This window comes from Schistocerca cancellata, chromosome 5, assembly GCF_023864275.1.
Source record: "Schistocerca cancellata isolate TAMUIC-IGC-003103 chromosome 5, iqSchCanc2.1, whole genome shotgun sequence".
Taxonomy (NCBI): domain Eukaryota; kingdom Metazoa; phylum Arthropoda; class Insecta; order Orthoptera; family Acrididae; genus Schistocerca; species Schistocerca cancellata.
The window spans coordinates 432,554,433-432,580,048 of NC_064630.1; the positions used below are offsets into that span (position 1 = coordinate 432,554,433).

Consider the following 25,616-nt stretch of genomic DNA (forward strand, 5'->3'; position numbering starts at 1 on the left):
CACACTTTCAGAATCTACCTGTACATCGTATAGAAGATATTTCAAAATAGATGTTTGAGGCAGTAATTAATGAAGTCAAACTATGCAAATACTTCAGTCTTGTTTGTGATTCCAGTATAGATTTAGCGTCGATGGCTGTTTTCATTATTTGTGTTCTGCACAAATGATGGGGTAAAAGAGAGATTTTTTAGCAGTTATAACCATGAAAGGTCACACAAAAGGATGTGATTTTTGTAGATGCAATTAAAAAAAAACTTATCTATGAGCAAATTAGTATCAGTATGTACAGATTGTTGTCCATCAATGACGGGTGTCAACAATGGTTTGATAGTACTGATTAAGAAGGAATGCTTACTGCTTACTGCATCAAGATAGTTTGGCATGTCAAATTTCAAATACCAAATTGAAGATTATTATGCAAACAATTATAAGTTTCATAAATTTCATTCGTGCTCATTAACTTACACACTTACCTTGGCATTACAAGAACCAAACAAGATAACTGGGTAAATGACTAACAAAATATTTGCAGTTGAAGCCTAACTGCTATTATATATAAATGAACTCTGTTACAAATATTCAAAGCTGTTTCATTCTCGTAGAGAACCCTTCGCATGTTGGACATCATGATCTCAAATTATTCTGCAAATTTGGATTTCCTAAAACTAATTTGCTAAATGAAATAATCGAACTTCAGCATGACACACAGCTTAAAGCTCTGTTTATAGAACATCGTGAAACAACAGTATACTGAATTTTGGAAATGTGTTCTAGCAATTATAAAAATTTACGAGACTGTGCACAGTTCATTTTAACACTGTTTCATTCAACTTACCTTAGTGAAGCTTCATTTTCAAAAATGAAGTCCCTGAAAAATAAATATTGTAATCAGTTGTCCAGCCATTTAGAAGACGCAATGAGGATTGCATGCAGACCAAATGATGCAGACAGCCAAAAAAATTCAACATCCCAAGTCACATTAATGAAAAATTATATATTTGTATTTGCATTTGTTTTGCAGTTATAATGAATAAAAACCAGATTCAATAGGAGACCTGTAGCTTTCTTATATAGCCTGTTGCATGTGCAGTGCATCTGTCCTTTCCTCATTTTTTTTTAAATTGCTTATTTATTTCTACATTTTTTGAAAGTTTCATTTAATGCAATTATAATAAAGTTTTTGTGGCCATTTGAATACTGTATTGTAATATTTTATTAATACATATATCTCATCTTGCATGGAAGTACTTTAAAATAAATTTCAGGAACAAGATACACTGATCCCACATTTGTTTTTGGTAGTGGCTCAAAATTACTAATGATTCCCTTCCTTCCCTTCACATGCTCCTACTTAGCTACACGCATACTGTAAGATTATGCAAATCATGTGAATTTTATTTTCACAGAGATAATGAATTTGGAATCAATTAGTCAGATGCAGTGTATGCTTTTTCCAGTTTATTGAAACTTCATGGGCAGTATATTTTATGCAGTTTTCAACACTCATAAACATGGTGACCATCATTCTGTGAATGACACACCACCACTGACTCATGCTACCACAACTATTATTTCAGTCGGTCTCCATACTAGACTCCTGTGAAGGCTGACAAAAAAAAAAAGAATTGTTGACATGACTACTACTCGTATGTCTCCTACAAATATATACCTCATAATCTAAATAGTCATCAAACCGGCAGATGGGCATTTAAAATCTTTTTCCCTGTACTGCAGAATTTCAGTGTCATAAACATGGGTTATTGTTGTCAGTTACTGCACAGCAATGTTACTTAGCGAAGGAGTCACATACATCCAGCAGTTGCGAGTGGTTTGTTTCCGAAAGTAATGTTTCATTTAACATGTGCTAATGTTTACAGTTTCTCTCTCTCTCTCTCTCTCTCTCTCTCTCTCAACAAAGATGATGTGACTTACCAAATGAAAGTGCTGGCAGGTCGACAGACACACAAACGAACACACAAAATTCAAGCTTTCGCAACAAACTGTTGCCTCATTAGGAAAGAGGGAAGGAGAGGAAAAGACGACAGGATGTGGGTTTTAAGGGAGAGGGTAAGGGGTCATTCCAATCCCGGGAGCGGAAAGACTTACCTTAGGGGGAAAAAAGGACAGGTATACACTTGCACACACACACATATCCATCGACACATACACAGACACTAGCAGACATTTGTAAAGGCAAACAATATATATAAACAATATATATATAAACAATTTGTTGTTTTTAGATATATTTTTCCTACGTGGAATGTTTCCCTCTATTATATATATATATCCAGTAAAGACTAAATGGTTTGCAGCTGTCGGCTGTAACTGTCTCCTTCGTCAAATGAAAAATATACTGGAAGAATTGTAAGTAGGTGCACGTAAAGTTGTTCTATCACCTCTACAGGTGCCACTTGGTACAGGAGCAGATAGATTTGTCGTTGCGGTGGGAGGAGACGTAATAATGGAAATGTTTTCATGTTCGTTTCTCAGTCCTGACAACAAATAGATGCATGTGGCTCGTACCAATTACCTGCTATTGTATCAATCTTAAATGAAGTGGGTTGGATTCATGCATACGCATTGTAGAGATGGTCATATGTGGTACATATTTGTTAAAAGAAATAATTAGTCATTAGTGTATGTGTGTCTCCACGTCCTCCACTTCTCCTAAACCCTTGGATAGATTTCAACCACACTGATACACATATTTTCAATCTGTAAAGAAATATTGTGGGGTAAGCAAAGGCAACATCTTATTGGGGTGGGGGATGGTAATGTGGAGGGAGGAGGACATGCGGACACACACACACACACACACACACACACACACACACAGGGAGTGCGAAATGGACAGGTAAGTGGGTGAAGAGATGGTGACTGAGGGGAAAGTCGAGATGGACGACAGAGCGAGGGCAGGAAGAAACAAAATAACATAAGCTTGGAATAAATACATATCTAGCCAATGTCAGGTACCTCATCTAGTATGAAATAAAATTAAGGCTGTTGTAGTTCAGTCAAGTGAGTTGAGGAAAAATGACTTTCAAAACATGTAGAAAACAGTCGTGATCGAGTCTTATGTTACATAATACATTTAAGTCCATTTGCTGTTATTAACCATCTGTTCACAAAGACAATGCAACAACATTTCGTCGGGCAATTAGTGTTACAATTTACAGGTCATTGAGGATGGCAAGAAACTGAAGCAGAGAACTTTCTACAAGTAGTGGTCCGAATGGGATCAACCTTTAACGATAAATGCTAGAAAGTCAGTGGTAAACCTCTCGCTTCTTTACTATAGCTTGTCTATTGTAGGTTCACAACACACCATTTACGTGGTTTGCCAGTTAATAAAAAGACCTGGAAATCTGCAGCCTGATGTGCCACATCAAATTGTTAGTTTTGGCCCCTGAGCAAAAAAGTTTGACAACCATTGCTTTATGTGATATCGGGAGCAACTTTGGACACTTTTGAGTTGCACAAATACCTTTCACCTACTCTCCAGTATGGCCATCATTTCTGTGGAGATCATGCAATATCCTCCATTTCTTAGCATTACAATTTGTTTACTGAGCAAGATAAACTTACAATTCTTTCCATATAGCATAACGTATAATTTTCTCAACAAAGAAATTCACACAATACATTATTGATGAATACTAGTTCAGTATAACATTGTATTCTAAAGGAACTTACAATTATGTAAGTACAGGGTGGCTACTCAACCTTGGGGGGAAAAACTTCCCTGAGAATTCCAGGTGTGAGGATGATGGTGGTGGTGTCAAGAAGCTCCTGATAAATTATTAATAAAATTCACTTTCATTGCTAGTTAAAAATGCAAAATTCCCTAAGATTTCCTTGATTTTTCCAGGTGAAAAGTACCGTATTTACTCGAATCTAAGCCGCACTTTTTTTCCCGGTTCTTTACACAAAAAAACACACCTGCAGCTTAGAATAGAGTGCAAAGTAAGCGGAAGATCTGAAAAATGTTGGTAGGTGGCGCCACAAGAGATGGTTGCTAATAGGAACTTTTATGAATCACATGCAGTATACTCTTCACCATAAGAGTAATACGAATATAAACATTTTGCCATGTATTCGTTCGTGTTAGCTGCTATCTCATTTAAATCCTGTCTGCCTACTAAACTAAGAAACTAGAGTGAGAAAACAGCAAACGCGGAAGAATATACATATCATGTCATGTTTGTAATCTTATTATTCTTATGCCTAATAGTAAGCGGCGGTAGTGCGGACAAAAGCAAGCCATGCCGCGAGCGGCGACAGGCCGTAAACACTCATTATCAGAATGCGACAAACAATGCATGACACAGTACAGTAGTGTATCTTCAGCTTAGAGTGATGTAAACACTTATAACAAAGAGAACAGCATTAATCAAATCAAAGAAAAATAAGCAATAGATTCAAACCAGACGAAGCACGTGAAAAAGGAAGGATACCCCTATAAATACAGACGGAGCGACTGACGCATAGCAATGGCTACCTGGTAAAGCTTAACTGCTAAGCTTACGACTCAAACCAAACTACTGTAGCTGTATCGTCATCAATTCGAGCTAAAATGTGTCTCATATTAAAATGTACCAACTTTGTTTCGATTTGGAGGCGCAGCCTAAAACTTCTCTCTCCCCTTGAATTTCGAGTCTCATTTTTCAGGGGCGGCTTAGATTCGAGTAAATATGGTAATTTCCTTAGAGTTCCAAATGAATCGCCATCCTGTAGTAATAGGATTTGTTGGAGTCGACATTTACTGCCCTGCACACGTCTTCACTCATTGAAATTGTGGTCCTTGACAGAAGTACCAGCAAATCAGTAACCTTTTAAGATCTCACAACTCATGCAATTCATTTAAAACAGTGAACACAAATACACTGACAGGAAGGTAAGAGATTCAAAGCTTTTTTTCCAATTTATTTACACAAAAATGAGTTTAACAAGAATATTTTCCACAGATTATGCTTCCTTGTGAATGCATTTGGCTCAGCAAAAATTAAATTTGTAAAATTTCCCCAAAACAGTTCTCGGTTGGTTGAAAAGGCATTTACTTTTAATCGTTAATGGAAACAGAAAATTCCATAAAGTTTAAAAGTTTCCCCTGCAGTTTCAGTGCACAATTACAAAAACCACAGTTGCATCACACTTTACAAAACAGTTTGAGAGTTCTTGCTTTCAAACCAGGGTTTAACATTTGAACTCTGGTTTGTAATGAAAAAAATAACATTTAATTTCCCATAAATACGTTCCTTAAAATCAAACAAGACTTACTCCATACTAAGACAATCTTGTGAATTTGTGTAAATTACTATGGAACCTTATCACAAAGACTTGATGAAAGTCGTATTCATCATCAATGATTTGACATAAAAACTCCCCATTAATCTGAACAGAACATGCTAATTCTGTTGGTTTTCCAATAAAAATCTCTTCAAAACCCTCATGGTACTGGTGAATATGCCAGTTATCTAGCTATTTTCCCATACTGTATTCAAAACCTTCAGTGAATTTCAATCCCTTAAGACTTCTTATAACTAGGTAAATCCATTTCCTTTTGTACTATTCTGTGAAGATTCTTAAAATATGCCATTTCAAAGTTGCCACAGCAAACTATTTCAAACTCAGATTGTACTAATACCAACATGAGGCACAAACATACAAAATTAAGTTCACAAATAGGATATTCACATACAAATTTGTGCAGAATAAAGATACAAAATTCAGCAATACCGATTATGAAAGTGCATAATCTAAATGTCACAGGCAATGTAAGCTCTGTCCACAAGAAAATTATTGAAAAACAAAGGTTATATAAGTAACATAGTTTAAAAGATTGACTTTATTGACAGTAGAAACTTATTTTAGAGAGACTATTATTACAGATATGCACAGAATATCACATGAAAAATGGACAAATACTATATTTCACTTTCACAACTTTCAAGCAATCCCACACAAACACTTAGATACGGTATTCAGTCGTGTACATGATGTCCCGTTGCATAATGATGTCAGTGTATGACATTAGTGGAACAGAACTTTGTGAGTCTGCAGAATACTGCGTTGTACTATCTGTAACAGAAAATACAATTATTCCATCAACTTAGGACCAAGAGCATTCAAAACCAATACTATGGGAGACATTTTGAGATGAATGTTCTATAAATATTTCACATATTACAAGTACTGCACATACTTTAAGAACTAACACAAGTGTCAAACAATTGGCAGCTGCTGCAAAATGGTGGGTTGGAATAGTTCCAGAGTCACACACCTCTGGCACTGGTACCAATACTTGAGTATCATCCTTTTCTGTGGATCCTGTCTCCTCTGCAGAAAGTATGCGAGAATCTGTCATTACTCATCCACTTGACTGAGTGGCGTTTCAAGGTAGATCTAAGTGTCCTATACAGGGTGAATGGGTACAAGGGAGACTTCAGGATATTATACCGATCCACCTAACCAAGAAGTTCAAGGTGGTGTCTTCCACTGAAACTGAGGCAGTGGAATTTACTTGACCTGTTTTGTCCAGTGTCAAGGGGAGGGAAACACAAGAAGGTAGGCGTCTATTAATCATTGGCAATTGAAACGTATGGCGAATGGTGCTATGCTTTAGGGAAATGGCAGTAGAGGATGGGAAAGGCCACTATGTGCAGTCAGTGCCTGGGGGCTATTCTGACAGCTATTGAGGGAAAAGGGTGCAACCAAATGCAGATGGTGGCATACGTTGGAAGAAACTGCGGCTGTCATGTGGGGTCCGGTCATACTTTTATCAGTCCAGTGACTGGCACATACAGTTGAGAAGACCAGCCTTGCGCACAGAGTTTCAACAAAGCTCACAATTTGCATCGCTGTCCCCAGAACTAATCATGGTGCCCTTGGTACTGAGTCGAGTGGAAGGATTGAGCCAGACACTTTGAAGGTTCTGTGACAAGCTTAGGCTGCAACTTCCTGGACTTGTGTTATATGTTTGAGAACTAAATGGGTCACACATCCAAGGCTGCTACAAAGTAGCCAACTGTAGAGCACACACAAGGATTTTTTTGAGTGAGTGACTCTCCATTGAATCCAGATGATAGCCGTAGGAAACCAAAAAGTAGCGGTGTAAGACTGAAAGAACTGCCTCCCACAGGTGAAAGTATTAAAAACCTTGGTTACTACCGAAGCATTCACAACACTGTGCCACAGTTCGAAGAGCTTCAAAAGCAGTGGAGTTCACATAATATTGGAATTGATAGCAGTGGGAGTTTTGGGGGAAATTTTAAGTGTATATCAAAAGGAGAGGCTATTGGTAAATGAGGGTGGTGTATTTTGTTGCAATAGACAATAAACTCAAATCCAAGATAGAAACTGAAGCTGCATGTGAAATTGTTTGGGAAAGACTCACAAGGAGAGATCCCAGCAGTGGAACTGACTATTTTAAACCATCTATAAGTGATATAGGATAAGATCTCCAGTATTATACCCTACAGCCATTAACCCTTGTGGGCCCCCAATTGTAAGTAACTATTTATTTATTTTGGAATTTTGTGACATGCCCAATATCATTAAAAAATAGTTGGGAGTTCAAATCTTGTCAGGCACTTTAAAGCTTTTAAACTTTTAAAATTTTTATTGAAATGAGTTTGATGATTGTTTTTATCAATAAACTGGTTTAAGTGTTTTTTTTTTTTTTTTTTTTTTCATTTCTATTCCTTTGCCCGCATCATTTTAATCATCATAACTTCTTCATTTGCTGTGTTTTTTCTTCCCAGCACCATTTCCCCACTTGAAACCTTTCTTAATAAATCTTAAGTTTATATATTAATTTCAATTTCATTTCTTTCATTTTTAATCATATTTTTCTATCCATGTTATTGCATTCATTATTTCCATTCCTTTTATATATTTTGTGTTTGTTTTTTAACTGCTGGATCGGCATTTTGAAATATTTAAATATTATGATAGATAAATATAATTAGAATAACATTCACAAAAATTCCAAGTAGGATAAGAATGGTATAAAGGAAAAATGAGAACAAATAACAAAAATTTATATGATGATTAAAATTATGTGATAAAGAAATAAAAAGTCACATTTAAACCAATTAACTGAATAAAAGTAGAATTAAAGTAAGATCAATAAACATTTAAAAATTAAAAAAGAATTGAAGCACCCAATTTTGTGCTTCAAACCCATGTTTATGGTGTGAAGGCCCCATGTTTATGGTGTGAAGGCCCCATGTTTATGGTGTGAAGGCCCCATGTTTTGGTGTGAAGGCCTTACATACTATCCATTACACCACACAACCAATCTATATTACTTTGAATTCCAAATTTTTATTTTCTTTGATTACTCACAAACAAGGGCTCACCACGGGGAACACCTGCAGGGTGATAACTGGGATATTAACCTACACCACTGCATAGATGGTTTCAACAAGTTGATCCCACCACTGTGGATTTCTCATTGTATCTGGGGTGGGTATAAAATGGTAACTGGATAATCCTATAACCCAACAGACCCCTCTCCCGATATAACCAAAAACTTTAGAGAAAACCTCACTTTTCTTGAATTAACCCTTTTAGTGCCAAATACGATCTGATCGTGATCCAGATTTTCGGCGAAAAATGCCAGTAACGATCTGATCGTGATGCCCTTCTCATTCATTTTTTCCGCACTTGAAGGCAAAGTTGTTAGTATTTCCTAGCCAAGAAGCAGAAGGAAGGTCGAAGGCACAGCATATCGATCTTCTTTTCGATTGTCAGTGCGATATTTCGAGTAATATAAACTTCTCTGGTGGTGTTTGTTTACCGACTATTTCGCGGCAGCATGGCGTCGTCGAGTAAGAAGTTGCAGTTCGATACAAGTGATTTAGACAATAATATGATAAGTAGTGGAAGTGAAGATGAATTTGCAGAAAGTGAATCGGATTATGAGATGTCAGGTGGAGAAGAGGACTCGTCGTTTTCTTCTTCAAGTGACAATTGTGCGTCAGCAAATGACGACGACGACCAAACGCAACTAAATTGCAGTGCAAATACTTTTGTTGAAGTAATGGATGAGACATCAGATAATCCACCTCCTCCAAGCTTTGTGTATGCAGAAGTACCAGGCCCTAAACATATACCAGCAAACGCCACACCAATTGATTTTTTCAATTTGTTCTTCTCGCTGCAGCTTTTTACGATTATGGTGACAGAGACTAACAGATACGCTCGCCAGGTGATTCAGTCTACGCATTTATCGCCAAATTCGAGAATCAAACAGTGGCAACCAACAACTGTAGCAGAAATGAGGGCTTTTATAGCAGTAATTTTGAATATGGGACTGATAAAAAAACCGACGATTTTTAGTTATTGGTCAACTGATGCAAACCTGTTGACACCGTGGTTTTCACAAATGTTTTCATGCAACAGGTTTCAGTTGTTGCTGCGGTTTTTCCATTTTGTAGACAATTCGAAACTTCACCCTCCTTGTCACCCAATATATGATCCAACAGCCAAGTTTCAGGTGTTGGTGGATATTGCCAACGATGCTTTCCGTCGCTACTACACTCCACACCAGCAACTGAGTGTCGATGAAAGCCTTGTTGGGACAAAGGCGCACTCACAGCTAATCCAGTACCTTCCCAATAAACATCATCACAGATGGGGAGTCAAATTTTGGATGCTGTGTGATTCAGTCGTAAATTACTGCCTGGGGTTTTATGCATACCGTGGTGCAAAAAGTGATGATGACAAAAACGAAATAAAAGAGAATGGCCTGGGATATGTAGTTGTCATGAAACTACTAGCTCTTGGGAACTACATGCAAAAAGGTTACCATGTGTTTTGCGATAACTTTTTTACATCTATTCCTCTAGCAGAAAAGCTGTATTCAGTTGGCACTTATCTAACAGGAACAATTAGAAGAAACAGAAAATTCCTGCACATGGTCTTCTGTCAAATTATGCTGTAGGTCAGCTAAAGTTTTTCAAGAAATCTGTTAAGCTTCTCTGTGGCTTCAGACAGAAGAAATCACAGAGAAATCCAGTCCTCCTTGTGAGTACATCATCCTCTGCTACATCATCAGAAAAGACAATTCGCAATAGACAGTCGGTCAAGAAACCGGATGTTATTTTTGATTATAATAAGTATATGGGTGGCATTGACTCATCTGATATATGGCATACTGCTATTTAGATGAGAGGAGGACTGTCAAGATGTGGAAGAAGGTAGTGTTCTGCATAATTGCCAGGATGTTGCTGAATGCATATGTTTTGTATAAGGAAAGCCTAAACCCCAGCGACAAACCACTGACACGGCTAAAGTTTAACAGCATAATCATTTGCAAACTTTCTAAACAGTGGTTTCAGGCAAGGACTGCAACCACAAGTGCAATAGATATAAATGTGCCTGCTCCAACAGTATATGGTGTAGAGACTCTTCCAGGGAGAAAGGAACGCTACTGTAGTGTTTGTTCTACGAAGGATAAGAAGCGGCGTTCACGAACAGTGTGTGTTTGTTGCAAGAAAGGACTGCATCCTTCATGTGTTGGTCAGCATGTGTGCAAGTAGTTGTCATAACTGCAACCTCACATTTGTCAGTGATTTATGACTGAAGAACTGAGAACACGTTCAGAGCAAAACAATTTTTTTTTTGTAATGTTATGTTCTTTTTGATTTTTTCCTTAGTGAAATAAAAAAAATTTGTATTCCTTTATGGTGTTTTTGTTAAGGAAACTACAGAGATTCTATATATACCTGAAATTTTTGAGTATATCGTCATTTGATGGGTCTCAGAGTAAACTGAAATCAAAGTTTTAATTTTTTTCGATAAACCCCATCATGAAAATAATTTTTTTCTCTGAAAATATGTTCTTTGACAATGTGTATTGCACATATTACTGTAGGCAGCAGCATTCCCTAAAAATTAAAAAAAATTACATTCCTTTATGCATTAGTTAAGATTTTATTGCAAGTATGGCAGAGGTCTGCATTTTACTGTAAAATCGCATGGCACTTTTTAACATGATCTTTTGAGAAAACGTCTGGCACTAAAAGGGTCAAGTTCCCCAATCATATTGTAATCATCAAACAAGACTTTAATCATCCAACAATCAATTGCTGAAGTAACAGTTTTGTTGGTGGTGGTCTTGATAAGATACCCTGTGAAAACACCTTCTCTGAAAACTTCCTGGAACAGATAGTTCAGAGCCCCCAATGAAGATGGAATTACATTGGATCAAATGGTAACAAACAGACACAAGCTCTTTGCAGATGTCCACATCGAAACTGGTATCGGTAAAAATGACATGGTTGTGGCAACAATGATTGTCAAAGTACAAAAGACAACAAAAGCTAGCAGAAAATTGTGGGTTGCGAAAGCTTCAATTTTGTGTGTGTGTGTGTGTGTGTGTGTGTGTGTGTGTGTCAACATACCAACACTTTCGATTGGTAAGTTGAATCATCTTTGTTATAGTCAGTGAACTACTTAATAAATCAGTAGGGCTGTATCTCAATGAGAACTTTAAAAGTTTCAGTACAGGATGAAACAAAGTAGAGGAACTACGGCTTAAGTTTAAAACAATAGTTGACCATTCACTGGTCAGATATGAACCCAATAGGACTGTTCATAATGGTAGAGATTCTCCATGATATACAATCACTACAGAGAAACCTCTAAAGAGACAGAGACTACTGCACAATAGGTGTAAAACAAGGCATAGGACTACAGATAGAGGGATAATGAATGAAATGCCTTTGGCAGTCAAGAGAGCAAACCTTCAATGAATACCATAGCAGAATATTGTCCCGGGACCTTTCACAAAACCCAAAGAAATTCTGATCATACATAGAGGCTGTTAGTGGTACCAAAGTTAGTGTTCAGTCCCTAACAAGTAAGAGAGGAACTGAAATTGAAGGTAGAAAAGTCAAAGAAAACTCCATTTTCAAATGTTCCTTTACAAAGGAAAACCCAGGATAACATGAGCGACATCAGTATTTGTGTCATTTGTGTTGAGAAACAGCTGAAAGTGTTAAAACTGGATAAAACTCCAGAGCCCAAATGACTCCCTACCAAATTCTATACTGAATTTGTGGCTGTTAGCCCTTCAATTTATAATCAATTGTAAATCCCTCAAACAAAAAACCGCACCGTTTTTGGAAAAAGACCAGGTCACACCCATCTATAAATAGGGTAGTAGAAATGATACACAAAACTACTGTCCAATATCGTTGACATTTATTTGTTGTAGAATCTTACGACATATTCTGAGCGTAAATGTAATGAGGTGTCTTGAACAAAATGACCACCTCAATGCCAACCAGCATGGATTTTGAAACCCTTGATCTTGTGCAACCCAACACGATATACTGAAGGCTTTGAATCAATGCAGTCAGGTAAAAGTGGATGACTCAGTACCGCACCTACACTTACTGTCAAAAGTTAGATTGTATGGGGTATCATGTGATATCTGTGACAGAAGTTTTTGGTAGGGAAGATGCAGCGTGTTATATTGGTTGGAGAGTCAAGACAGCAGTAACTTCGCGTGTGCCGATTGGTCTACAAAGGAAACTGCTTACAAATCACTCCCGCAACACATTCTAGAATAATGCTTAAGTGTTTGGGACCCATACCAAATTGGATTAACAGGGGATATTGAACATATACAAATAAGGACAGTACGAATTTTCACAGGTTTGTTTGACCTGCAGGAGACAGTTACTAAGATGTTGAGGAAACTGAACTGGCAGACTTGAAAACAAACTATCCCAAGAAAGTCTACCAACCAGGTTTCAAGTACGAGCTTTAAATGAATGACTCTAGAAATATACTACAACCCTCTACATATCACTCACACAGGGATTGTGAGGACCAAGATTAGAATCATTACAGCACGCACAGAGGCATTCAAATAATTATTCTTGCTGCGCTCCACACATGAATGGAACAGGAAGATGTTCAAATGTGTGTGAAATCTTATGGGACTTAACTGCTAAGGTCATCAGCCTCTAAGCTTACACACTACTTCACCTAAGTTATCCTAAGCGACAAAGTTTTCTGCACTTTGGCAACAGCTGACTACTATGCATCATCATTAGTAGAGTACAAAAGTACATCTGGATGCACGAGTGTAAAGCCACAAGGGGAGTAAAATACTAAAAAAATCATACAGGACACAAATTGTTGAAATATATCTTGGACACAAATTGTTGAAATATATCTTTCAAACAGTGGAAATCCAGATAGGAATATCAACAATTTAGGAAAAGACAGCTTGCTACTCACCATGAAGACACATCAAGTGCAGACTGCACCGTCAAAAGACACTTGTTATGCTATAAAACATTATTAGTGTCTTCGGATTGTGCTTGTATGCAACTTGACATGTCTTCTTTACAGTAATCTGTCTTTTCCTACACCGTTGAAATATATCTTTAGTGTTCATGAAATTCATCAGTTCAAATATATGTAATATACAAAACAATGTCAAATAGAAAAGTTACCGAAATTTTCATCAGAGCAGTTTAGGGGTGTGACATGAATGGAAATCACATATTGTGACAACTCTTGTCTGCCATCATCTTTTTTCTCACTTCATTGTTAATTACGGGCATGTACTGAAATGTTACCTACACTCCAACCTTATTATTTTTGGCTTTTTACGTTACAGCTGATGCACTAACACAAAAATTGTACTCACCGTAAGAATTTGCCAGGTATAAAAAACCACACTTTCATCGACCTTCAACTGCAATAAAAAAAATTATGTTAGCCAAAGTCTTCCTTTTTGTAGTAAAACTCTTAGTCTAACTGCAAATACTAGCATTTTATAACATAAGAACAGTCAAACACACTTTTAAAAAATGATTTTTGTAAAAGTTACAAGAACGATTCACATCAAATTATATCTTGGAATAAATGTCAATCTTGTCAACAAACAGGACTATAATGTAATGAGGTACATACTGTATGATGAAAGGTCAATTTCATCAGGTAATTCTGTAATGTTCACATCAAAACGATCTTGAACATCATTTAGTATCTTGGCATCAGATTCATCACTTACAAATGTAATTGCCAAACCCTGAAACATAAGAATTAAATTTATATGTTGGTACTAACAATTACACAAGATAAATTTTGCAGTACAGAAAGAAGATACGCACTTTGGTACCAAATCGTCCAGCACGAGCAACTCTGTGCAAGTAAGTGTCCGAATTCTCTGGCATGTCGTAATTGAAAACAATGTTCACTCTTTCAATATCCATACCTCGACCAAAAAGGTTTGTTGCCACCAAAATTCTCTGGAGAAGAAAAACAGGAGCATTGTACAATCAAGCACATTATTAGTAAACAAAGCACAAATTCAAAATTTATTTTTAAAACATCATTTATTACACCTGTACTGATAGCTAGCTTTTGGAAATGTTATTTAATAAATATTGAGTGGAATTTAAGATGAATAAAAATAATCAATGTTTGCACCAACACATACTACTGGACATCTCCTTCCCTCTAAAAGCAGAAGTCCATTGTCATCAAATTAAACTGTAGTTTTTTTTTTTTTTTTGACGTTTTGGAAAGAAAATGTAAATGAACCTTTAAACTATTTAGTAAATCTGATATAAAGTTTTCAATTTTATTGAATATTTATGATAAATCACACTGGTTTTGTGTTTCGAAGTGCCTAACATAGAACATACCTTTTGAAAATCCTTGAACTGCTGATACCTTGAGAGTCGCTCTTCCTGCAGCATTCCTCTATGAATGGCTATGGCTGGAAAATTCTGCTCTATCAACAGTTGTGCAAGGGCCATACACCGCTGTACTGATTTCACAAATATCACAACCTGAACACAAATTCTTTTCACATTAACACAACCAATCAGGAAGCACAATTTTATGGCCAACTTAAAATTAAAAAGAACAATGCAAAACAGCTACATTGTACATTACCTGATTAAATTCTAATATGTCAAGCAGTTCAAAGAGCTTCTTATTTTTTTCATTTTCTTTGAGCTTCACATAATGCTGTTGCAAACCATGTAGGGTTAACTTGGCTTCATCATCCACGTATACCTCCATCGGCTGAGGATTGAAAGAGTAGTACACACATTAAGATAATGTCCCCTCCCCCCAATACTTTCACTTGGATAGATGAATATTCTGAAAGGCTAGCACCCACTATCAGCAGACATTAAATGCCTTTTATTGCCCCAATTGGTGATTTTCCCAATAAATTAATATTTGTAAGTCTGCTTGTTATAGACTTCTACATTTTTATTTTATTGACCGATGGATTCTTAAACATTAACTCGATTAATAATGACCAAGGTGGAAGACTGTTAAAATAACTGACAATCAGTTACTAATTTACACTTATACTCTTGTACACCTTTACGTGACATGAGACTTAAAATTCACGAAGCATGTTCTTTTTTTCTCAAATGTAGTAATTATATGTTATTTCCATGCACAAAATTATTTGCTTCAAAATGTGTTGTTGCAGAAATATAAGATCCACAGCTGCAGTAAGAGTTGATTCATACAGCTCATCTCGAATATTAAATATTGTGTTGCACTGGAATTCCTTTCCACAAGATTGGTGGTATTTGGCAAGAATCTTATATGCGCAGACAGACATACACTAGAAAATATATCACACAGAATATTAAACTTACAATCTGATACTTCTACAACAGAAGACCAGTAAGCTAATGTAACTTACATTATTCCATCAGCACATATTATCAAAAATATGCTCAACGTCTCAAATATTCTGGATATGTACCACTTGTGGCAATATGTGACATGGTGAAAGCAATAGTCACTCAGCAACCAGTTTCATCAGACATCTGAATGCAAAGAAACTTTTCTTTCAGTAATATTAATCCATCCAAGTAACTGCACAAAGAGATGAAAATATATTGTTCAGTATACAATTTTTTTCATGGCATTACCAGTCATGAGCTGCAAATAAATCAAAAATCAGAACATTTATATGTGGTAGCACTCAAATACATACTAAACAAAAATGGACTCAGCAAAATCTAGCTGTGATTAGAGGAAGATTCTCCCACCTCTGCAATGAATCAGATTTTTACAAAGCACTATTTTATGGGAATTTTAATGAATAATTATTAGATGCAAACCACACCTCAACTAAAAGAGTATATGTCTTCTTCATTAATGTTAATCACTCAATTCATTTCACAACCACCTCTACCAAATTAGAACTAAAAGATAGTGACTAAAATGATGTCAAGTAATATATACATACTGAATCACAGCAATTACTGACTCAAAATTTCAATAAAACTAACAACTGTCATTTTAAATAAATCGACAGAGCCTCCCTCCAACTATTTCTGCAATCATCATCATTACAAGTGTACTGAATATACTTACAAGCAAATAAAGTTCGCCAGTTCCCAAATCTTAAAATTTTTGTTGAATGGCAACAAATACATATAAATAATAATTGTCCAGCTGTGCCTCACCTCTAGAATAACTGATGACGTGAAAAACCCACAGTTCTGAGGGATCTTACAGAAACCAAGAGGCAGAGGTAAATAGAGGTAGACAGGGAGACTATAACCACTACCACTTTAGTATTTGATCATTTTAGATACCTATACGCCACCCATGATTTGGGTAATTGAATATCTGCATTTTCTGTTAGTATATTTATGAGAATATTTTCTGCAAAATTGAACTTTAAATAGATTCAAGAAGAAAACACGTTTACCTGTTGACTAGAAAAGACACAGACCAACAAGATTTAACAATTGAGTCTCAATTTGTCTTTTAATGGCTCTATCGAAAAAATGTCAGTACTGTATGCGATTCATTTTTAACATAATATTATGTCCTTTTTGATACAAAATTTGACACTCTAATCTTACCTAGAATAATTTTGGCGACACACACACCTTCTGGCACCACAAAGTGTCATCCCCTTCCCTATAATACTTAACTGTGAAACTAGAGCATCTTTGTTCCCCTAAAACTGATAATTTCATCACTCACTCTTCCAAAAGCACAACCACCTTGTACTTTATCAATGAAAACACACAAAATGAAGCCTACACCAAAACACTTCACATTTATTACTCCTGCACCTCCCCCCCCCCCCCCCCCCCCAAAAAAATGAATTGGGTAATGACCATCCCATGTACTTGGAAAATATTGGGCCCTTCTATGATCCCGCTTATTAAATAAAGCGCATGCCCACACGCATGCACCCCTGACAACCCCCCCCCCCCCCCCCAACACACACACCTAACCAACGTTGTCACATAACTATTTATTGATTCACAACACCAATTGAACATGTGTGTGGTCAGCACACAAAAAAATTTTGTGCATGAATGACACTAGCAATTTTCAGGACGACCTAAAATACATATGAATTACATTATCTCCTCACATATTGGTAAGCATAATTTTCAATTTAAAAGAATTTTGCCAAAATCAGTACTTTTATGAAAATTCACCTCACTTCTACATTACTAAACATTTATTTAATCAACCCTTGTGAAAGAAGTGTTTAATAAGAAACAAAGGAATTATTCTGTCTTTTGAGACTAAATAAGGTTTTACTCGGACTGTGCATGTTTCGCTCTTTCCTTATTTCCACATGTTGTTCAATCCACAGAAACGCATCCAATTTTAACACACCGCAATGTACCAGCCTCAATATTTACTTTTAAATTTATCCATGTTATATGGATGTTGTTTGAGGTCTGCGACCGTATTATAAGATTATGTGGAATAATTTTATACTGCTGCAGTCACTTTTTACTAATATTTTATTAGCACAATGCATTTCGGCAGCATGCTGCCATCATCAGATGCATTATACAGTCACTTATACATCGGCTGATAGGTTATGTGCATTAGCTGTGTGTGCCAGTGGGGTTAAGAATTGAAAAATAAACCTGTGTGAAAGGATAAATCTGTTACAGTGTGTGAATTATGTGAATAGAAAGATTAGGTAATATATATTAATAAATTTACTTACATTTTTGTTGGTGATTTCTGTGTGCCAGAAAATTAAATCGCAAACAAAAATATAAGTAAACGTATTAATATATATATTACCTAATCATGCTACTTACATAATGCACACACTGTAACAGATTTATCCTTATACACTGGTTTATATTTCGATTCTTGTGCTAATAAAATATTAGTAAAAACTGACTGCAGCAGTATAAAATTATTCCTCATAATCCCAATATTTACAGTTTTAGAAATCCATACTCATCTTGTAGATACTCATACTCTTCTTCAATCGTATGGAATGTGACTTATTTTTAAATTATTTGCATTCTGTGCTATGGAAACAAAAGTACATATAACTGCAAGGTGAACACTATTAAGAACATAGAAATGAGAGAATACTGTGGATTGTGCAGAAATTTAAGGATATCATTGATTATGACAAATTTAAATATTGACGTAAAAAAGAAAAAAACCACCACACTATATGAGACACTTCTGGATGAAGTTCAAGGACAAAATAAAGGAGGGCTATATTTGAGATGGGTCATGACCAGTGGTCATGAACAGTGGGACACAGCTGTAAATTAATAACTAGGCCAACAATCCTCATTTAACCTAACCGCTCTATGATACCGAGTGAACTAAAATTAAGCTGATACCATTCCAAATGCTGCAATGCAGGCTCTACATATACACAGAGCCCTGAAACATCTTAAGTATGTTCATTAAGCACTTCTCTCACAGGGTATTCCGGAAAAAAAAGAAGAAGAAATAAAAATAATGTGAGATGTTTCCTATTTTGATGTCAGTATGCTGTTTGTCAGTTGGTTACGTGTTGATTTGTTTTGCAGATTCAGTGTTGGTGTAAAAGTTTAAGAAGTTTTCTATACGAAACATAATGCTTATTGACAAGAAACTCAATGCACTGCTGGTAAAGCTGTTTCATCAGACTGAAGTAGGAAGAGAGCGGTAGCCCATTCAAATTACAGTTGTTGAAGTTGCTGTAACTAAGAGTGACCGTGCAGCACATGCCTTATTCTGCCCCTAGTGCTTGACCCGTGTCATCAGAATTCTTTCTCCCCTCATTAAGAGTTCAAAAGATTTTGCAACACATTTTACACTGGTACCCCTACAGGATTCAGGATGCACATCAGACAAAGCCCCAAGATAGGCTACAACACAGTGACTTGGCCTTTGTGTTTTGGCATACAGAAATTGATGACATGCAGTTGGAGAATATTCTTTGGGCGAACAATTCACTTTTTACTCTTCATAGTGCCATGAACGCAGAGAACTGTCATATATGGGATTCTATTCCACCATATGTTGTGCAGGAGGATCCACACACACTGCTTACGTGACTCTGTGACATGGTTTCAAAAGCTACATCCGCCTCGCAGGGTATTAGGCGTACAGAGGCATCTGCATGTTATATGAACCTCCTCCTGCAACACACAATTCTAGCTTTGCAAGAACGCGTTTCCACAACACTACCTTTGGTAACAACTGTATATATCTAGCCAATTTCAAAATGTGTGGCCCTACGGATCCCCCTGACCTAAATCCATGTTACAGTTTGTGGCGATATGTGAAAGACCACACCTACCAGAGATGAATTCGGGCTCTTCCTGATCAGAACAGTAGCATATGACAACTTATCGATCATAACACCAGGTATGCTGCGAGCAACTGTCGACCATGCCGTGTTATGGAAGCAGCACATCGCTGAGTTGGGAGACTATACAGAACACATGTTGCAACTCATGGCCATACCCTAATAACCCCGTAACAACCAGAGTTATCATGAGTTTCATCTTTCCCCCGTATTCCTGCATACACACCACACTCTGACTGCTTACAGTGTCATACTTCCATTGGCAGCAGAAAGTGAAACTATTATTTTTTCAGCAAACACACAAATTACTGAACATATCTATGATGTTTCAGTGTAATCTGTTGCCCACAACCTGTGCTGCAGCTGTTGGAAAACTTTCAATTTAATTATAACCACCAGTACCTTTATTTTTTCTTTTATAACTAGATTGTTGCACAAGATGGTTTAATGCAACTAATTATACAACCCTCTCAACGAACAATGAAGAACTATTAGTGTGAAGCAAAACATTTAGACAGCTACCACAGTCTTACCTATTGAGTAAGTACAACTAAGAGAGAAGCATACCCATTTGAAAGCACCATAGCCACGACACACACATTTCATTTTGCCGTTACATTTCAAACCCCAAAATTTATCATAAATCGGCAAAGGACAGCTTGGTGTAAATAATGAAGAAGTTAAGATCAAATTCAACAGAACTTCAACCATTATTATCCCAATTAATAAATGTTATGCTGACTCAATGTGAATTTGTAAGAAACCACTGACAGAAACGAACATGTCTATCAACACAATACAAAAAAAACAACAACAACAACATTGTATTTTGTATGATTACTGTCTTCAAGCAGAGGTGACTTATCCTCAAATTTCTCCCACCAGGAGATAATTTTCTTCTTTAATTTGCATACATTAATTTAATACAACAAATGATGAAATTTGTAATACCAAATTAGGTTTGCAATGAACACAATGATTTTGCTGAGCCCAAAGCAAGGTATCTTAAAAGAACTATCACAAAACCTGAATTCAGATGTTTTCAGAGCAATCAATCAGGAAATTTTACATACGGTTAGATGAACAAGTGGCAGGTGGACAACAGGTCCTCTCGTGCCGAAGAAATGTTGCCACATGTGGGCTCCACAGTATTGGATGTACATCATCTTCCCACTGATGTCATTACATCTTCTGTAATGTGACAGCCCAACCCCGTATCATGCTGTAGTAGCCCAAAAAAGAGTGCAGCATTACCAATAATAATAAAAATTTCCCCAACTCTTCCCTTAAACCCAAGATCTTCTTTTCTTGAAACTTCTTTCTTGCAATCTTCTTTCTTCTCAACTTGGTCTCTTCTGTTCTTGAGGCCTACACCCCCAATATGAATCAGCTGCCCATAACTAAAATAAGTGATAACACCGAAGAATTTATCGTTGATGTGCTAATTATTTGAACTTTCGAATCACAACCACTACTGCTGTCATAAACAGTGGGTATACATAGGATGAGGCAACCACGGAAGAACTGCAGCACTCCTGAGAGTGAGAGCACCTACTAGACTTAACTGTGTTCCCTAAACAAGTAAACACCTCTTGTATCTAAGTGCCACCCGTGATATAAGAATTCTATTCCTAAGTTATAAATTGATTGTAAATTACATCTTGCATAAATTTCTTGCACACTGGCCGTATCTCCTTGCTTAACGTTGCGCTGAACATCATAACTTGTTTCCCATGAGGAGTGTTGCGAAAGATCTCTTGGACATCTCTCCTCATATCTGAAAGTAAATAAATAAATAAAAATATGGTAATACACAGAATTAATGGTATTCAATTTAAAAGAATCCAATAATAACTTCATACCAAGTAATTCAAGCATTTTATCACATTCATCAAGAATGAAGTGCTTCAGATGTTTCAAGTTTAGCTTCTTTGAACGAACTAATGCCAAAATACGTCCAGGAGTTCCTACAACTATGTGTGGAACATTGTTCTTCAATTCTGCCTCATCCTTTTGAATAGGAAGGCCACCGAAAAACACACCAACCTGAAATGAGAACACAGATTAGCTTGATTTATCACACACAAGCACTGCTACAAGAATCTGATGGGCACCAACAGCTATGGAACAGGTATTTCAATAATAATTTTCATAGTAACAAACTAATTTTGAAACTTTACAGAAATTATGTTGATTTTAAAATTGGCAGTACAAGTACACAAACTGAAAAAGTTGAAAGAAACCATATATTTATTTATTTTTTTGGGAAGTACAGAAGTACATAAAGCATTTGGGCATTGTCAAAGCAACTCTAGGATTCACCTCAACGAGACGGACAGGGAGGTTGATGGAGTTGATGAGTGGAAGAACAACAGGTGGTTGTGGGGCCATACATGGTCAAACACCTATTGTCATGGGTAGGAAAACTACGTAATTTTAGGATAAACTGTGACAAAACAGTCTCCCCTAGCTTAAAAGTATCTCAAGTAACTCAAGAGATTTCTTCACTGAGTATGCAGAAAATAGAATTTTGCACACTGAGGTGAACGAACAGCACAGTAATTTGATCTGAACAGTATATTGCTTGTCAAAATTTCCAGTCCGTTAAAAACAAAATACACAGCCTCTAGTGCTATCACCATACGAATCTACAAGTTGCGATTGCAGACGTACCTTAAAGAGGTGGATATCATGTATTTATATCATAGGTGGCACACATTTTTGAGATAGGGACGATCTGATCGCAATTAGTATAGATAAAGTTTTTGAACTGCTAGGCACGGAGCTAATAAAGCTAGACATCTACAAGAAGTTAACATACTGTGCGCGTACTGGTCACTTGGTGATAATGCGGACACTTTCTTTAAACTAACTGAAGTCCTGGCCTCAGTCTCAGCCCCTAAAACTAACACAATAGTATGTGGAGACATTAATGTTAACATGGGTGTTGAGCTGACAGTAGTAGTAACTTCCTCAACACTCTTGAGTCTTTTCGTATGACACAAATGATAATCACTGCTATGAAGTTATCAAAAAGTTCAGCATCAGTTTTAACCATGTACTTCCAGATATTGACAGAGAAAATTGTGAAGTGTTTATAAAAGATCTTGACCTTTTGAATCATTATTATCAGAAAACAAAGCTAAAGAAAGATTTGGTAAAATCCGCAAAACTGTCAACCTACAAAAGAATCTTCTCTGATTCTGTTCTTAATATATATCAAAGACTTTCGAGGAAGTACAAGACACTGAGAAAAAGTTGCCTTTGCAGATGACAGCAACGTCACAGTCACTGACAAGATACCGTAAGTCATGTTAAAGAAAGCAAATGAAACCCTGAAGGAAGTTTGGGATCGAGCGGTATGTAATAAATTAATGATGAATATAAAACACAAACATACAGTATGCACCTCAGCATACAGTGGGGAAACAACTGTCACATAACACTTAGAAAATAACGCTATAGACTGTGTAATGAACACAAAGCTTTTTAGAAAACGAACAGACTGTCAGCTAAGATGGAATGAGGGTGCAGATACTGGCAAAAAGAATTTTATCTGCATGTTATGATTTTAAGAGTTTTAGCACTAATTTGTACCAGTCAACGTCTTGTAGGGACATATAATGCCTAGGTGCACTGAATTCATAGCTATGACATTATTATCTGGGGACTGAAGGCACTAAACAGTCACAGTTTTTAAATTGCAGAAAAGGGACATAAGAGAAAGTAGTCAGGATCATCATAAAAACTATTTTAAAAAATTAAGCATCCTTACTGCACTAAGTGGGTGCATGTAGCAATCTGTAGTGCATATCAAGGAAGACATTACCTATTATTTCACTAATAGTTCTACACATAATCATGAAACAACAGCCAGTCTGGACTCTTATTTACTATGGGAAAAAAACCAATATCAGCATTTTCTATCAGCAAGTAAAATCAAATAATAAATTGACAAAGGAAATGTAAAAGATTCTCCGGAGTTCAACATCTCACTAATCATGGGAGGGGGACACTGATCCAGTTTTTCAGGTGGACTCGGGAGCATAGTTGAATATGTGCAGACATGGAATCTGCTTTATCAGCAGACTGGAGCTTGCGCAAAGAGTTCAAGAGTTTCCAATAGGTGCCCTTAGAGAATTCGGCAATGATGAAAGGGACTGTGTTTTACATTACAAGTTACCTGAAACAAATTGTGTGTAAATCTGCTTACACAACATGAAATGATACCTGTCAAATTTTATACAAGTTATGAAATCTAAAAAGAAAATGGCTCTGTAATCTCTCAAGTTTGGGGGAAGCCAGTACTGACAAACAAAAAATCAATTTCAGTGTTTTAACTCATAAAATCCCCCCCCCCCCATGAACTATGGACCTTGCCGTTGGTGGGGAGGCTTGCGTGCCTCAGCGATACAGATAGCTGTACCGTAGGTACAACCGCAACGGAGAGGTATCTGTTGAGAGGCCAGACAAACGTGTGGTTCCTGAAGAGGGGCAGCAGCCTTTTCAGTAGTTGCAAGGGCAACAGTCTGGATGACTGACTGATCTGGCCTTGTAACAATAACCAAAACAGCCTTGCTGTGCTGGTAATGCGAACGGCTGAAAGCAAGGGGAAACTACGACCGTCCCGAGGGCATGCAGCTTTACTGTATGATTAAATGATGATGGCGTCCTCTTGGGTAAAATATTCCGGAGGTAAAATAGTCCCCCATTCGGATCTCCGGGCTGGGACTACTCAAGAGGATGTCGTTATCAGGAGAAAGAAAACTGGCGTTCTACGGATCGGAGCGTGGTGGAATGTCAGATCCCTTAATCAGGCAGGTAGGTTAGAAAATTTAAAAAGGGAAATGGATAGGTTAAAGTTAGATATAGTGGGAATTAGTGAAGTTCGGTGGCAGGAGGAACAAGACTACTGGTCAGGTGACTACAGAGTTATAAACACAAAGTCAAATAGGGGTAATGCAGGAATAGGTTTAACAATGAATAGGAAAATAGGAGTGCAGGTAAGCTACTACAAACAGCATAGTGAACGCATTATTGTGGCCAAGATAGATACGAAGCCCACACCTACTACAGTAGTACAAGTTTATATGCCAACTAGCTCTGCAGATGACGAAGAAATCGAAGAAATGTATGATGAAATAAAAGAAATTATTCAGATAGTGAAGGGAGACAAAAATTTAATAGTCATGGGTGACTGGAATTCGAGTGTAGGAAATGGGGGAGAAGGAAACGTAGTAGGTGAATATGGATTGGGGCCAAGAAATGAAAGAGGGAGCCGCCTGGTAGAATTTTGCACAGAGCACAACTTAATCATAGCTAACACTTGGTTTAAGAACCATGATAGAAGGTTGTATACATGGAAGAACCCTGGAGATACTAAACGGTATCAGATAGATTATATAATGGTAAGACAGAGATTTAGGAACCAGGTTTTAAATTGTAAGACATTTCCAGGGTTAGATGTGGACTCTGACCACAATCTATTGGTTATGACTCGTAGATTAAAACTGAAGAAACTGCAAAAAGGTGGGACCTGGACAAACTGAAAGAACCACAGGTTGTACAGAGTTTCAGGGAGAGCATAAGGGAACAATTGACAGGAATGGGGGAAAGAAATACAGTAGAAGAAGAATGGGCAGCTTTGAGGGATGAAGTAGTGAAGGCAGCAGAGGATCAAGTAGGTAAAAAGACGAGGGCTACTAGAAATCCTTGGGTAACAGAAGAAATATTGAATTTAATTGATGAAAGGAGAAAATATAAAAATGCAGTAAATGAAGCAGGCAAAAAGGAATACAAACGTCTCAAAAATGAGATCGACAGGAAGTGCAAAATGGCTAAGCAGGGATGGCTAGAGGACAAATGTAAGGATGTAGAGGCTTATCTCACTAGGGGTAAGATAGATACTGCCTACAGGAAAATTAAAGAGACCTTTGGAGATAAGAGAACCACTTGTATGAACATCAAGAGCTCAGATGGAAACCCAGTTCTAAGCAAAGAAGGGAAAGCAGAAAGGTGG

The 25,616-nt window shown here is 36.9% G+C and overlaps 2 protein-coding genes across 3 annotated transcripts in view; one reads left to right on the forward strand and one right to left on the reverse strand.

Moving 5' to 3' along the window:
* Positions 1-5,830: 5,830 nt before the first annotated feature.
* Positions 5,831-25,616, reverse strand: part of LOC126188920 (ATP-dependent RNA helicase WM6) — a 34,714-nt gene continuing 14,928 nt past the window's right edge. For both annotated transcript variants that reach the window (XM_049930635.1, XM_049930634.1), the window contains exons 4-11: positions 21,460-21,643; positions 21,256-21,374; positions 14,932-15,063; positions 14,679-14,825; positions 14,142-14,279; positions 13,942-14,059; positions 13,676-13,723; positions 5,831-6,081 (exon numbers count right to left, since the gene is read on the reverse strand). In XM_049930635.1, coding sequence (XP_049786592.1) covers positions 13,710-13,723; positions 13,942-14,059; positions 14,142-14,279; positions 14,679-14,825; positions 14,932-15,063; positions 21,256-21,374; positions 21,460-21,643 — 852 coding nt within the window. In that variant the 3' untranslated portion in view covers positions 5,831-6,081; positions 13,676-13,709. The remainder of the gene's footprint in view (positions 6,082-13,675; positions 13,724-13,941; positions 14,060-14,141; positions 14,280-14,678; positions 14,826-14,931; positions 15,064-21,255; positions 21,375-21,459; positions 21,644-25,616) is intronic.
* Positions 8,822-10,173, forward strand: LOC126188589 (piggyBac transposable element-derived protein 4-like). The gene is made up of 2 exons (XM_049930191.1): positions 8,822-9,945; positions 9,999-10,173. The coding sequence occupies exons 1-2, from the start codon at positions 8,822-8,824 to the stop codon at positions 10,171-10,173; spliced, it is 1,299 nt and encodes a 432-aa protein (XP_049786148.1).